Genomic DNA, 15,188 nt, shown 5'->3' with positions numbered 1-15,188 from the left:
AATATAGAGTTATTCAAAATGAGATATTCATCTTTTTGATATAATTTTTTTCAAATATTCCAACAAGATTTATTATTTTCAGAATAATAGAATTATTTTCAAAGTAACCATATTATCTGTAGTGGACTATCGTAATTTTGAAACAACATTATAATATTGTTGAAATTCAAAAATATTAAATTTTTGTAAGAAGATAACATATTCTTGCTTATATATGAAATAATGATTGCGTCTATTAGAATATATAAGTCTTGAATTGATACTTAATTTTTTTCCGTGTATCTTTCCAATTCTTACTAGCCTATTTTTCTTCCTATCGTTAAAGCCTTCAATAATTATCTTCGTTTAAGATCTTGTTTTGTATTGCAGAAAATTAGATATTCATTTGTCATATAATATAAGAACGAATTATAATTTAATTTTAATAAGCCGTTCTCCACGAACGAATATGTAATTATTTTCCAATAATGATGGATTCTCTCTCTCTCTCTCTCTTTCTCTCTCTCTCTCTCTCTCTCTCTCTCTCTCTTGACCAATGACAGAAAGCCGTAGATCGGCCAAACGTTGGCTCCCGTGTAACGTCTGGCTGTCTTATATACGGGCACTAGCCTCCCCGATGAGATCTAGGTGTTCCGTTATTTTTTCACGCGATTTACGACTTGGCGGAATCGACGCGTCGACATCTCTTACAGATGAGGGTCAAATGGGAATGCAGAGACGCGACAGGGAAAACAACGACTTCCCGTGTCGTTGACTAACGCGCATCGGAACGTTATTCGTTTATCGTGTGAGCGGGGTGACGGCACGCGCGTTGCGATGTATATACGGAGTTCTCGGAGGTGATAATTCGCGGAGTTAATATACCGACGGACGCACTAAATGCGGACGCGCGCGTTGTTTCTTCCTCGGGGAGAAACGCGCGAGCAAATTAAGAGCCCGTACATCGGCTAACGCACGAATTAGTGGAGGAGCGAGTGTCTCTCCGTGTCTCATATAACATCTACATATATACGCCGTACGTATGTATCCAACGTATCCCCGGAGGTTTCTTAAATCAATTTTGATTGACTTACATGGCGCTCACGCGCTTGCCGCGCGACGCATCGCGTATCCTAAGCTAACAACCGACGACGATAAATTGCTCACAGAGCGAAAACAAATAATATAAAGTAACGAGTCGCGGCCGTGGCGACGTGGTTTCTTCACGTGTACTCTTGCACATTCGACTTGCCCGCCGAGTCGAAGCCCGCACATTTTATGATTCTTTTAAAAGCTTTAACTCAGACGATGATTATCAACGAAGCATCCATCAAAAAAACGCCACAACAAACGTCCGTCCGTCAAGCCGTATTACGAAAAAGAGAGAAAAATACATCTCGATTCTTTGTCTATATAAACGTTATGGTACAATTACACGAACGGAGTTCAGGCTGAAGCGACGTCCGGTCTTTGGGACCGTCACGTTCGGAGTCCGATATCCCGCGGTGTCCTCTTGATTCCTCTCTTCCTTCTCTCTCTCTCTCTCTCTCTTTCTCCCGGAGCTCGAAAGCTGATTAGCACGTCGCCTTCCACGGCGAAGTACGCTCCTGACGAGGCCGTTGGCCGCTGAAGCCGCCCGAGAATCGTCCTCGTCGCGACGCGGAAGACTCCGTCCTTGTCCATCCATCCATTCAGCGATGATCGGTTACACACTCAGCTCTCCCGGACGAGCGTTTCCCGCGCGACAGTCGCCAACTCGCCAGGCGTATTTACACGATCGAGAACGAACTCGCTCGGCGAGCGAGTTCACGTGTTGCTGTTATCGTGCACGTGCGTGTGTGCGTGCGCCGAATTGGCGAGAGGTGAGTGCGGCAGATGCGGCGGCGGCGGCAGCTCGATGAGGGTGACGTCGAATACGGCCGTGGCAGGTGGATCTCCCGGGTCACTGGGGTCGCCCGGCGAGCCCGGATTGTTCGGGTTGCGGTCCGCGCTCGGGTCCGGGTTGATCCGCGAGTGGCTCACCTCCAGCAGAAACATGTCCTCGTCGACGTAGTACCGGATCATGTCGTCATCAATTTTCGCTGTAATTCTGCAACAGAATAGACGAGACGTTTCTCGTTAAATCACTTCGCGTCTTTGGACGATTCGGCGAGCGGAAACCGCGGCGGCGACATTTCGCGTTCGTTCCGTAGGACGCGATCGAATTTCGAATTGCAAATGCATGCAATGAGACCGCTCGGGCCGCTGTAACATGTGATGCTCGACCAGCAGCGAGCTGTCGCGCGCGATCTCCCTCACGATTTCCCGCATGATTGGCGAAACTTCGCGACGCCGTTGCGGACATCGCGATGAATCCTAATGCAACGGCGTCGCGAAACCCTAAAACCCGCGTCATATGTTACATGGAAAACGATTAGTACCCATTCAAGACTCATATTCTCATTTCTAAGCAAGAATGTGTAATTTTAAATGAAGATAAAACTTGCTACCGTGAAGAAATTTTATATAATTCCATTAAAAATATTATATTCTCGTTATTCAGATATAATTTTCATAAGTTGACAAGAAACAATATTGAATAGAAAGAACGATAAGACAAAGAATTGCATCAGTTTGAAAATATCGTTCTTTCTATACAATATATTTTTCCCCCTCAACTCATGAAAATTATTTTTGGATAACAAATATATATATATTTTTTTTGTTATTTATAAATATATATATATATATATTTGTTATTCAAGAATAATTATATATATATAATTTCTATATATAAACCAGATTTATCTTCATATAAAATTTATATATTTTTGCTTATGCAGGGTGTTTCATAATATGTGAGCATAATTTCAAGACACAAAAATAACACAAAAAGTTCATATAAACATTTATTCTATTTGACTTTGTTTCCAAAATATAAATATTCTCATATTTCACTTATTTTTGTTGAGTTTGTTAACTTCATTAAATTATCAAACTCGAATCCACCGAATTTTTATGTGTAGGATTGCTTAAAATTTGATTTACAATGTAATGGTAGACAACATTGACATACTCCACCAGCGTATTGAAGAAAAGTGTTAGCGAATCAGAACAACATCCATATATTCAAACATATTAGAACATCAATGATAAAACGTTTAAAACCTCGTTTTTAAGCCTACAGTATGGTCACTTTGAGCACTTCCTTTCAAAACAGAAACGTTTGAAGACGCTACACTAGCTCAGTTTGTAACGAGTCAGTGAAACGAATTAGTGAAACACGAAAACGTCTGCAACTCGGAAACAAGGTAAAAGAAGTATTTATTTAAATATTTTATGTTATTTTTGTATCATGAATTCATTTCTGAAATTATGCCCACATGTTATGAAACACTCTGTATATGAGAATGAGTCTTGAATTGATATTCATTTTTTTCCGTACACGTATTGCGGACGCGGATTGGATTCGGATTGCGAACTGCGAATCCCATCTATGTCCGCAATGCGTGGTGTGACACAGGCTTTACGATGCGACGGATTTACTCTCCTCACGGTACATATTAACATCTGCAAAGAGGTCACTGCAAAGTCAATCAAAGGAATATTATATAATAGATTTCTCGTTATCGAGAAGAGATCATCGCAATATCGTAGCGGCGAAACGATAATGTTGCATTGGATCTCTGAGATCTCGTTGGGATTTTTTCGATGGACATAAAAGTGAAACGTAAAGTTCGCACCGCGCTGCGCGTAGCTAGAAAGAATTACGAAGAGAAAGAGAGAAAGAGAGAGGGAGAGAAAGAGGCTGGGCTCGATTTTACGACGTGAGACATATCGAGTAAACGAAGAGAGTAACTGTTCGAGGGAAACGGCCGAGAGGAATCCGCCGTGCGTAACCATCGTGTAAGGCAAACTGAGAGGCAAAACAAAGAGTCACACAACACAGCCGTAAGGGACGCATGATGCGACGTTATGCGAGGCAGGCAAGCGAATGTTCGTGACAGAAGGCAGAAGACAAGAAGTGTAAAGGGATTAGTGGATTAATCGGGCGAGATATGCGGTCGGCGTGCAACGACAACAGGCATGCGCGTTAAGGTTGATGATCGAGAAAGAGAGTGATTTTAACGAGGGCACACGCGCGGTGGTGCATGTTCGAACGCACATCGCGCGGAGTATCCGAAACGTACATTGAAAGAGGCACGATCACAGGCGAGAGGGAGAGAGAGAGAGAGAGAAAGAGAGTGTGTGTGAAAGAGAAAAAGAATAAGAAAGAGAGAGAAAGAGAGAGAGAGAAAGAGAGAGAAAGAGAAACTACCAAACCAGGCGGAGAGAGTCAGGCAATGTCACCGTTATGGCATGCACCACGTACGCGTGCATGCAAGTAAAGATGACACTCTACTAAACTTACCCCTTTGTGTTTTTGCGATAGAGGTTATTAATACTCGAGGATGCAATTTTGTACTTTGACTCAATCTGTAAAATAGAAAAAAGTAGAACATTAGAATTTTGATAGTGGTTTGCGGACCGTCGTTCGTTTCGCTCTCACATACGAGAAAGTAACGCGAGACACGCGCGTAGGTAGACGCAATTTACCGCGAGGAATGACAGAGAGAAAGAGAGAAGAGAAAGAAAGAAACGAAGAGGAGGGAACAAAGATGGAGCGAAATATGCAAATAGACGAAAGATAAGTAAAAGATAAAATAGCGAAAAAAAAAGAAATAAAAATATTCATGACACGCAGCCGTCATCGCAAAAACGCGTAGACAGCTTAGAGTCAATCAGCACGACAAAATACGCGATCGAGAGAGGAGCGGGAGATAACGTTCACGGAATGTTGGAGTTGGAGAAGAGAAGGCAGACAGAAGAAGAAGGGTAAGAAGAGAGATAGATTGAAGGAGAGATAAAGAGAGAAGGTGTTTCTTTCCACTTTTTTCTTCCGCCGGTTTTGATCGGTATAACGCGCTCTTACGTCAACGTTCGACAAGTCGTTACGAGCCGTCGACAGTCTCGCATACATCCGCGAGGAGGGAGGGGTAATGATCGTACGTCTTGCACTTTCGATATTATATTAATGAGGATCTTGGGCAGTGGACAGTGATGCATGCGCATTAATATTAATTAGCGAGTGGACCAGTGCGAACGGGTATTAATATTGGCGCAGTATGCTTTCACATGCATGGGTAATATACTCTCGTGGGGCTATGCATACATGTATATGCATGTATATGCATATATATGTAAATAAATAAATAAATATGTTTATTTGTAACATGTATATACAGCATGTCCCAGTTCTCGCGCGATACATTTTACCGAGATGTTATTCGAGCGATTTAGAGTCAATTTTTCCTCAGCGAAAAAGTTGAGGGAGATCATTATTTATGGCAACTTTTCAATCTTCAACATATCTTTGTGTATTTGTGTGTGTGTATAAATAAATCTCAAATTAAAATTCTATTAAATCAAAGTTCGTTTAAAATTAATCGGAGGAACGAATTTTGTCGTTCGAAGCTTAGTTCGCGGAAAGCTCCACTTCTTCAGTCACTCGTATTTCGGAAATTATTGTCTCGACGTCTCCGTTGAAGAAAAATTAATTTTAAATTGTTTGAAGAACCTCTCAAAATTAATGTCATACAATAACTGAGACACCCTGTGTGTGTGTGCGTATATATATATATATATCTCTCTCTCCAACGTCATTTCCGCGCACATCGTCGGCGATCGAGCGCGATTCAACAGGCGGGAGAGACCGTGCCTTAGCGCCGATTGAAATCGAAACGGACAGTTAGTTACCTTCCGGCGTGAGACTTGATTAAGCGTGGAAGTGTTTACCTGCAGCTAGCGGCTACAGGAAGCGTATCGATCGGCAGCGATAGGCGCGTTCTATTATTACCGTCGGTCGTGTTCTGTTTCTAGAGCAAGCCTCGAGCCAAGCCGAGCAGCTACGTAATCGCGGATTAACCCATTAACGCCCACGGTTGCGTTTTGCATGGAAAAGTTACAGCCACCTCGTGCGCGCGGCACGTACGTATGGTTATCGGTCGCGGCACGGAAATTTCGCGACGGGAATTTCCATTTTCCCATTTCCATCTCCGCGCGACATACGAACGAGCTCGTTATACGGGAATGTTATTTTACCTGCTCCGTCAGAGAACCGGCGCGACAAGTGTTAACGTTTAGCCGAGGCACAAAGTAGTCGAAAGTGTGTATCCCTCCCGGCGCGCGCGCTCTCGCAGTGCACATATCTACGATATTTATACTTGTCCCGGCGTTAGTTACATTATCTCGAACGCGAGATTCTCAGCAAACATCGATCATTTTCTCCATTCACCGCGGGCGTCGACAGCTCACAACACTGTCGCATCGCGAGAACGGGGCCGTCGGTTCCGTTCGACATCCTATCTCAAAGACAACCCCGAGAGCGACGTAGGCGCAAGAGCGCATCGCGCTAATTGCCTCGTGCATCCGCGAGGATATCAAAAGCGATCGATCGCGAACGTGTGTTGTCGCGATTGCCGATGCGCGTTGGTGATTAAAGAGAGATCCTTAGGGTGTTTCTTACAGCATCGAGCAGCCCTTGGACCGTCGGCGGCGTGACGTGCAGCGGCGTGAAAACGTTCTCCGACTCCTGGCGCACGTACAGCATCACGCGCTCCTCGGTGTCCGCGGGACGCAGGTGCGCCGGCTGCTGTTGCAGGTGAAGACGATTGCTGACGCTGGACACGACCGCACCCGTGAGACCGGCCTGTTGCACTCCCTGCAGCACCGAGCCTTGCAGCTCCTGCACCTGCATCAGCAACGAGTCCTTCTTGTCGTGCAGACTACTGAGATTGTCGGGCGGAAAGTGGTTGTGGAACTTGAGGGCCGGCAAACTGGGTCTGCCGCATGCCGGATAGGGGCTGCTACCCCCCGCTTTCAATCCTCCACCTTCACCGTTACTGAGGGACGAGGTGTCGGTGTCACCCCCGCCCCCGCCGCCGCCACCACCGTAGAAGCCCGACAACTCCATCGTCGAGAACTGTCGTGGAAGAAGAACAAGGTTTTATTTCAACTGCGCGCCTTCTCGCTCTCTCTCTCTGGTCGCGATGACGACAAGCCGAGCCGCGGTCCTCTCGAATTTTGCGTTGGGAAATTGAAAGCTAATATACAGTGGCAAATATGCATATTTTTGCACTAATCTACAGGGAAAATGCAAAGTGTCGAAACACGTCTTTAGAAACGTCTCTACGCAGAGAAAAATATTATATATATTGTGAAGAAAAGCAATTATTCAGTTCTTATTTATTTTTCTCCTTTTAAATAATGGTTATCTTGAATAAAGAATATAATTTCTTGATATAATATTAAAATATATTCATCAAAAATATTAAAAAAGCTCATTATTATTTACTCAAGAGAAGAATTTGCTCTTTTCAAGAATATTATAAATTTTATCGAAGAAAAAAGTTAAATTCGATTAATTGCGATAAATAATCTTGCTAGGATTGAGAATGTAATATAATTTTTTTAATAAATTTGATATGCTTACATGATAAAAAGTGTCTTGCTAAATTTAATATATTTCATAAGTATTAACGGTCCACACAAATTTTTATGTCAATTTAACACAATGCAAATATATTGGAAAGTAACATAAATATGTTCAAAATTAACACAAAATTGTTATCCATGATATGTTAATCAACACTGAAGTATAAAATGTGTTATTTTAACACTTACAAGTGTTGAATATCGACTCAATACGAAATATTGAGATAATATAAATATAATATGTTAAATAAACGTACACGAGTATGTTAAAAATTTAACACAAAAATTTTAACAGGGACTGATTTTAACAAGTATAAAATGTTTTTTACTGTGTATAATGAATTTATACTTGCGGATATATATGTTTCAGGTATTTCATAAGTTTATATATCCACAAAAATATCATAAATTCGTTATAAGCATCAAATTTATTCAAAATATATTCTCAACTCCAATAAATTTAATACTTCAATCAAGAATTTTACATTAAAACACTAAAATTAAAACTTCGGTTTATTTATTCTAATTAACCGAATTGAATTTTTCTTCAATAAAGTTTATAATATTTTTGAGAAGAGAACAAATCCTTCTTTCAAATGAATGATAATAAGCCTTTCTAATATTTTTGATGAATATATTTTAATAATATTATCAAAAAGAAAGATATGCTTCTTTTAAAATAACCATTACTTAAAAGAAGAAAAGTAAATTGAGTAATTTTTCTTCTTCGTAGTACTAGTAATATTTTTTAGTGTATAGAAACGGCCGGCAATAAGAGGAGGGACTTGAAAATAGGGAAAGCGATTTTGTTTCTGCGATAAAATACTAATATAAAATGTTACATCATTAGTCATTGCAAGGAATAACAATTACGACGTTATATAGTTCACGATTCTACGAGTCATTGCAGAACAAAAGTGACAGGATAAAAGGTGAAACACTGCTGTTCGATCTGATAGACGCAAAATTCGAAAGGCTCGAGAGGAAAGTCCACGTCGTTATTTTGCGATGTGAGAGTTGCGGTTAGTGCAGAGTTTTGACGGAGGTTGGAGCAGAGGATTGTGGATGTAGTTCCATGTTTGCTGGGTCAGTCTTTTTTTTCGCCGATTAGCTGGTTAACGTATGCTGAGATACTTCGACGATGCTTCTCATCCAAGAAAATGAAAAACGAACTTGTCGATACGATAAGCGCAGGTAGATTCGTTACGACGCATTATGCAAGTCAATGCAAGACACCGGCGAAAAAAAATACATTCTTCGCGTAATACCCATCGTAATGAGGAAGTTCTTATTTTATGCGATTAAACCGAGCTCAATATTGCCGTTTAATTAATTAACTGGCCTTTAATCACGCGCTCCTGATCTACGCTTCCGTGAGAGCCCGGCTGGTTCTTAGGGACGACACTCCGAGGCGCGCTTCGAGTTGCGTATGAAAAAAGTGGATGATTACCTTGTCGATGGCGTGCTCGGCTGGCGGCGAGAACAGCACCGGCGGTTTGTGAAGATCGGCCATGGAGTAAAACTCGCTGCGCTCCGTGACGGAGTGATAAAGCTCGTCGAGCTTTTTTCTGCCGGTTGCCGACATCTTCCTCTTGGCAGCGCGTCTCTCCTCGTCGCGGGTCTTCCTCTCCGCTCCCTGGCGAGCAACGTCATCTCTCAACTTAATTTCACCGATCGCATTGAGACCAGGAAGCGATCGCGTTATTTATAATAGAAGGGCGATCGTGAGACAAAAAAGAAATAAAGAGAGAGAGAGAGAGAGAGAGAGAGAGAGAGAGATAGTGAAAGAGCAAAAGAAAGAAAGAGATAAGCGTATGGTAATGAACGAGAGAGCGGGTTACCTTATCGCAGAAGACCTTAATTTGACAGTAGCCACGATGGGAAGGTGGTGTGTAATTGTGCGTGTGAGGCGGCGGCTCCTCGTACGTGTCGATTTGAATATGCAGCGGCAAACCTTTCACGCCCTTCTGACTCGAGAAATCGGTGCTGAGGCACTGCACCGCCACGTTTATCTGCGCAGAAATCGGACAGGTACAGCGGCGACGTGCGGGAATTGCTTTATTAAATGTACCCGCGCGCTAAATGGTACGGTTCGGTCGAGTGGCCGCGCGCGCACGCACGCGTGCACGCTGGCGACCGGGCGGTACAATTTGCACGGGGATCGCACGAGATCACGCGGCGATAATCGGCGCTATATCCCGAAGAGGTGGTGGGGTAGTGGCGTATCGCCGAGGAGGTAACGTGAATCGACATTTCCGGCGTTCTTACCTACCTTCGCCGACGATTCGTGTGGGTTCCAGTAAACGGCAATCGCATTGTGCGCGACTTCCTCTATGCAGCCTGTCAGGCCGACGCTGTTCTTTGTGTCTGTAACAACGGACGTGACTCTGAAACTTGCGGATCGCGCCGGGGTACATGAAGCAGCCAGAGAGTGGCTGCTACTACTCGGCTTTAGATAGAATATGAAAATAACGGACCGAGTATACGGTCTCGCGATACGATCTTACCGTCGATCCTTCCGTTACGGATTAAGCAGCTTGCGTAGAGAAAAAAAAAGAAAACAGAAGAGAATATGAGAGAGTTGGAGATTTAATCGATTTAATCGGTCGTATTTTCAGCGAGAATTGTTGCGAATTGTACATTGTGCACGCGAAGTGAATGAAGAAATTTGCTGTTGCTTTGCCCGAACGCGATCGAATCCCTTATTAACGCTTACCAGCGTCGAGAATCCGTTGCTTAACGGAGTGCTGTCTGCCATGCCAAAACTGCCAGGCTTTGATTTCGTCCTCCGGGCTCTTCTCCTCGCGAAACATCAGCATTACCACACTCTGCGTAAAACCAACAATTCATCATCAGTCACGTGACAGGCTAATGGGTAATTAGTTGTTCCATTTGTCGTTATTTGCGAATTACTCCGACCCACTAGCTATTGCAACGAATTCTTTGCAGAGATAGAGATTGAGAGCTAGGTAGATCAATATTTTAGTTTATTTTAGCTCGAAGGCTTCGTTCTCTAAAAGCGTGTAAGGAAAAATAAAATACACGCAGCGAACTTTCTTCGAAGATATAAACATGAATGAACTGAAAAAGTACCATAATAGTTCGGTTAACGGGATGCTATATTTGAAAATTTTACTGACAGAATATTGAATTTTTTCTGCAAAATTTACGTCTCATTGGTTACATAGAATTACAAATGTATTCTACGTAGCGAGAGTGACAATGAATTGGAGCATTATTCAATATATGATGAAAACGATTAAAAATTTCAGAACTGAAATCTCGACCTGTCAAATAAACGTTTACCTAAAATAAAAATTTTTCAACTTGTATATATTGAATAAGTGTATTTTTGCTACAGTGGAAAATTTCGAAGAACATTTCTTTACAATTGTACATAAAAGCTTAAAAAGTTTGCAGACAACATTTTATATATCTTTGTTAAATTTTATATATCTCGTTATCAAACAGAGTAGTGCACGTTCATCTTGTTCACATTTATATCGTATTAACATTTACGTAAGATTTATATGAATAAGGAATATAACAGGACAGCATGATCGTGTCAGTATTTATATAACATAACATTTCGAGGACTGCTTTTACGTTATCGACGCTTATCAAGTTCGTTAACAGCTAGAGCATCTTCTTAAGATATACTTATAACGTCGAAACAATTTCAAGGCAATATGGGAAATTTAAAAAGCAACGTTAACGACACGATTACAATAGTGCATCAGTGATGCACTGGTGATGGACGTCCCACGTCCCATCTAATGCCGACACTAACATATATATAACATCCGTGTAGCCAAGCGAAGTTCTATGAAATTCACGTGACTTCGGAAAATGAAGTAAGTCGACTCGGTCAAGCGATATTTAAGACGTGAAAAAGTGATCTTCACATGGTTAAGTACAGTTAGCGAGTTCGAGACGGCGATCAGGATGCATATAGGATATCTCTTACACACATTGTGTTTTTCGCACACCTCTCTTTGATAGGTATGATGTCTTTTTTGCAAACACGATGTCTCTCACAGAGACATAATATTTTCCACTTGTCTCTGTTTTTGTTAACACATTGTTGACCGGTCACGAGTTAACTCGTGTCTTCCTGCTCAAACGTTGCTGACCGGCCACGAGTAAACTCGTGATCGATGCAAGATACATTTGCGCGATCGAAACAAGATTCATTTGCAAAACCTGTTGTGTACCATTACACGTAGATGATTGCTACACCGTTTATCATACCAAAAAGAAATATTAAACGTTAAATATTAAATAAAATTTATTGAAGTTTATTTATATTGTTTCACTTCCACATCCAATTACGAAATAATAGCCGATGACATGAGATAAATTTTAAGTAAAATTGCCGGTCAACAATGTGTTAAAAAAGTACTAGGAACTTTGGTTTAAAATTGACTTTTAAATAAAAATGTTATGATAATTATTAAAAAACAATTTTTTTAATAATACCTAAAATGCATCCTATTTTACAATTTTTTAAAAATTCGTAAAAATTTATTTTCAAGTAAAAAAGTTATGATAATTATTAAAAAACATAATTTGTTTTCAATAATACCTAAAATGCGTCCTATTTTACAATTTCTGAAAGTTTTACAAACATTGCTTCATCAATAAAAATGTAATGACGATTTTAGTAACGTGCAAGTTTGCCCAAAAACGTGCGGTCCCAGGCGTATGTCTTACAGATTTCTTAGCGATTCGCGATGTGTTAAATATTATGTGTAATTACTGTCTATTATTCATTAAATATAATTATAATTACTATATTATAAAGAGGGAAAGGGAGTACGGAAGCAGACATAGCTTAAAGCGATATACCCATGTATTTTAGATGCTGACGCTCGCGAACGGCATCGTGTAGAATGAGACAACGGCAGAGTCTCTCCGCGTAGAAGAACGATCATTAAATGTCTAAAGTGCGATCGCTGTCTCGAGTTCCCTAACTGTACTGAACCGTGCGAAGCTCACTTTTTCGCACCTTGAATATCGCTCGGCCGACCCGATTCACTTCACTTTCCGAAGCCACGTGAGTTTCACAGAGTTTCGCTTGGCAACACGGATATGTTATGCATATGTTAGTGCCGGCGTTCAGGTGTCAGGTGGAACGTGGAACGTCTCTCACCGGTGCATCACTATTGTGCGTAGCTGCTTGAAAACAATCCGTGATCTATGCCATAAACACAACGAATATCTCGTCCTTTTGCTCTTCTCATATACGCAGATACACAGTAGCACTATACGTTACACAATAGTTACTAGAGATAAACCCAAGATAAACTTTTTTTCCATACTAGCATTAGAAACAATGCGCAACCCAAGCTGCAGTATCGAAAATGTATGTATCAGTGTGAGACATTTTTTATCTTTCTGAGATATTTTCTAATACGTATGGTAAATTTACATATAATAATTTATATATAATCAGATTAAGAATATAGCTGATCAAACTATTCGTTTATTGCTGTCTGTATATAAATTTTCCCTTCAGAGCATGAATATATCCTAGTCGCGCAATATAAGTCTAGTAAATTATGCTGCTCCCAAGTATCCCAACTAGTAAGGAGACTTTACATGGCATTTTAACGATATCTTATTGATGTTAGAGACATTAAGACGTCATTAAGGCGTTGTTAAGATGTTATTTGACGTCACTTTGCTACTTGAGATATCATATTATTCAACCAAAAATTTCTGAGCGTACGTACAGAGAACTTTTTGGCAGTATGAAAGTAGAGATAAAAAAAATGAAAATAAAAATAAAAACGCGATATAAAGACAGAAGTATAAACGAAAACGAAGATAAAAAATAGACATACAAACATAAAAATGCATATAATTATACAGTGGGAGAGAGAGAAAGAGAGAGAGTATGTGTGTGTGTATGTGTGTAAGAGAAAAAGAGAGAGAAAGAGAGAGAGAGACCCCGGTCGCATTCGCGCCGGAGAGTTCTCGCATACCCGTGAGACTGAATCCGGTGTAAGTTCCGTGTCTACAAAGTTACCTTTTGCGCTTCCGTTCACTTCAGCTCGGCGATATCGCCGTTCCACTGTGCAACGATACACGAGACGCATATCGCCCGCGACAGACGCACGCTCGAGCGGGCACACGCGGGCGTACGCGTTTCGCCGCGAGCAGCGAGCGAACGAGCGCCGAGACGGAGGAAGGATTTTTCGTGATTCGGGTGAATGGACGAAGAACTGCACGACGTACCGGAGGAAATATGGGTGTGCGATAGGGTGGGGAAGGAGAAACATATAGAGAGAGAGAGAGACGTGAATAAGAGGCTCGCGTTACGCGGTTACACTTACGCGAGAAGCCCGATCTCCCTCGGGCTCGGCCGCGAGAGACGCGAATATACCGTTCGAATCGCCACACGCCCCGACGCTCGATTAGCAATTAACGAGGAAGTCGTAACTCGTCGCGCGCGGCCGGCGGAAAAAGAATCGCCATCTTTATCAGAATGGAAATTGCTAACGGTGCGCGCGCCGCGGCTGCCAATTAGAGCCGCGAGAACAAACGACCTCGTCAGACCTCTTCTTTCGACACGCGCGCGCGTCCTCCCCGTCGCATCCGTGTCATCATCGTCTCCGCGAGTTCTGCCCGAGTGGTCCGAAAGTCGCGGAGAACGCGCGAAAGCGGAAGGTGTACATCGCGAAACTCGAGACGCCGGACCGACAGTCGTCCGCGAGGACACGACGTCGCGCGCCGTAGATGGTAGATCGGCGGCGGACGATGCCGCGAATGCGAAGTGAATTTACGGAGGTCTCGCAAGCGTGGGAGATGCGCATCTTTTCATCGCGAACGTACGGAGCGGGTGTCCTCTCGGCGCATCTCGACCCGAAAGTTATACCCCGCGTCGCGCGGACGATGTATCCGCGTTACTGTAAATTCCACAGCGAGTGAAGCTCATCTCGTTGTGAATCGAGTTTAAGGGGATGTTAAAGCCGGTGACGAACTTGGTATCGATAACGCGGAGGTGACCATTAAAATGCTATCGCTGAAAGAAAAATATAATTATTTTCGGGGACAATATCCTTGCTTCATTTTAACCACAAAAATGGCCGACTATGTTTCTAACAAGTGTCACTACAGTGTCAGTGATAATAACCTTACGTGCATGTTGCAATTACTGTTCCTGTGGCTAAAATAAAAAAGGATATTGTTGTCCTCGAAACTTATTTTCCTCTTAGTGATTTTACATTAACACTGATACGATCACGCTGCTCTTTTTGTATTGTTCATATATATAGATGATCTTGCATAAATATATACGGAGAAAATATTGTAATAAAAATTACTAGAAAATTTTGTAATGTCGAACCATACCGGAGTTATAACTGAAATTATGATGTGTATTATAATTTTTAATGATATGCTTCATTGTATACATCATTAATAATTATAACACATATAATAAACGCAATATAAATTAGACCCGATGAATTTACTTTATTTTGTTTTATCGTATCTAACAGAAAATCCAACCACGATATCTGAAATGGAATATAAGAATAAATTATTTATTTTCCGGTTAAAATATTTACGTCAACTAACTGTACGGTTAAAAATTGTGTGTTAAATTTAACATATTTTACATATCCCAAACGGTCTACTCAAATTTTTGTGCTAATTTAACACAAAGTGAATATATTGAAAATTAACATAAA

The 15,188-nt window shown here is 41.5% G+C and overlaps 1 protein-coding gene across 1 annotated transcript; it reads right to left on the bottom strand.

Moving 5' to 3' along the window:
• Positions 1-1,785: 1,785 nt before the first annotated feature.
• On the bottom strand, positions 1,786-10,319 carry LOC106747402 (protein grainyhead-like; the record flags this gene model as incomplete). The annotated part of the gene is made up of 7 exons (XM_014624891.1): positions 1,786-2,068; positions 4,370-4,434; positions 6,524-6,979; positions 8,942-9,127; positions 9,333-9,503; positions 9,764-9,858; positions 10,208-10,319. Coding segments are annotated over 7 exons (1,368 nt in total), but the record flags the coding sequence as incomplete, so codon positions are not given.
• Positions 10,320-15,188: the final 4,869 nt, after the last annotated feature.

The sequence above is a fragment of the Dinoponera quadriceps genome, unplaced genomic scaffold, assembly GCF_001313825.1.
Source record: "Dinoponera quadriceps isolate SergipeBrazil2010 unplaced genomic scaffold, ASM131382v1 scaffold2414, whole genome shotgun sequence".
NCBI lineage: Eukaryota > Metazoa > Arthropoda > Insecta > Hymenoptera > Formicidae > Dinoponera > Dinoponera quadriceps.
Note: the sequence above shows the minus strand (reverse complement) of the source record. Positions and strands in the feature narration are given on the sequence as shown.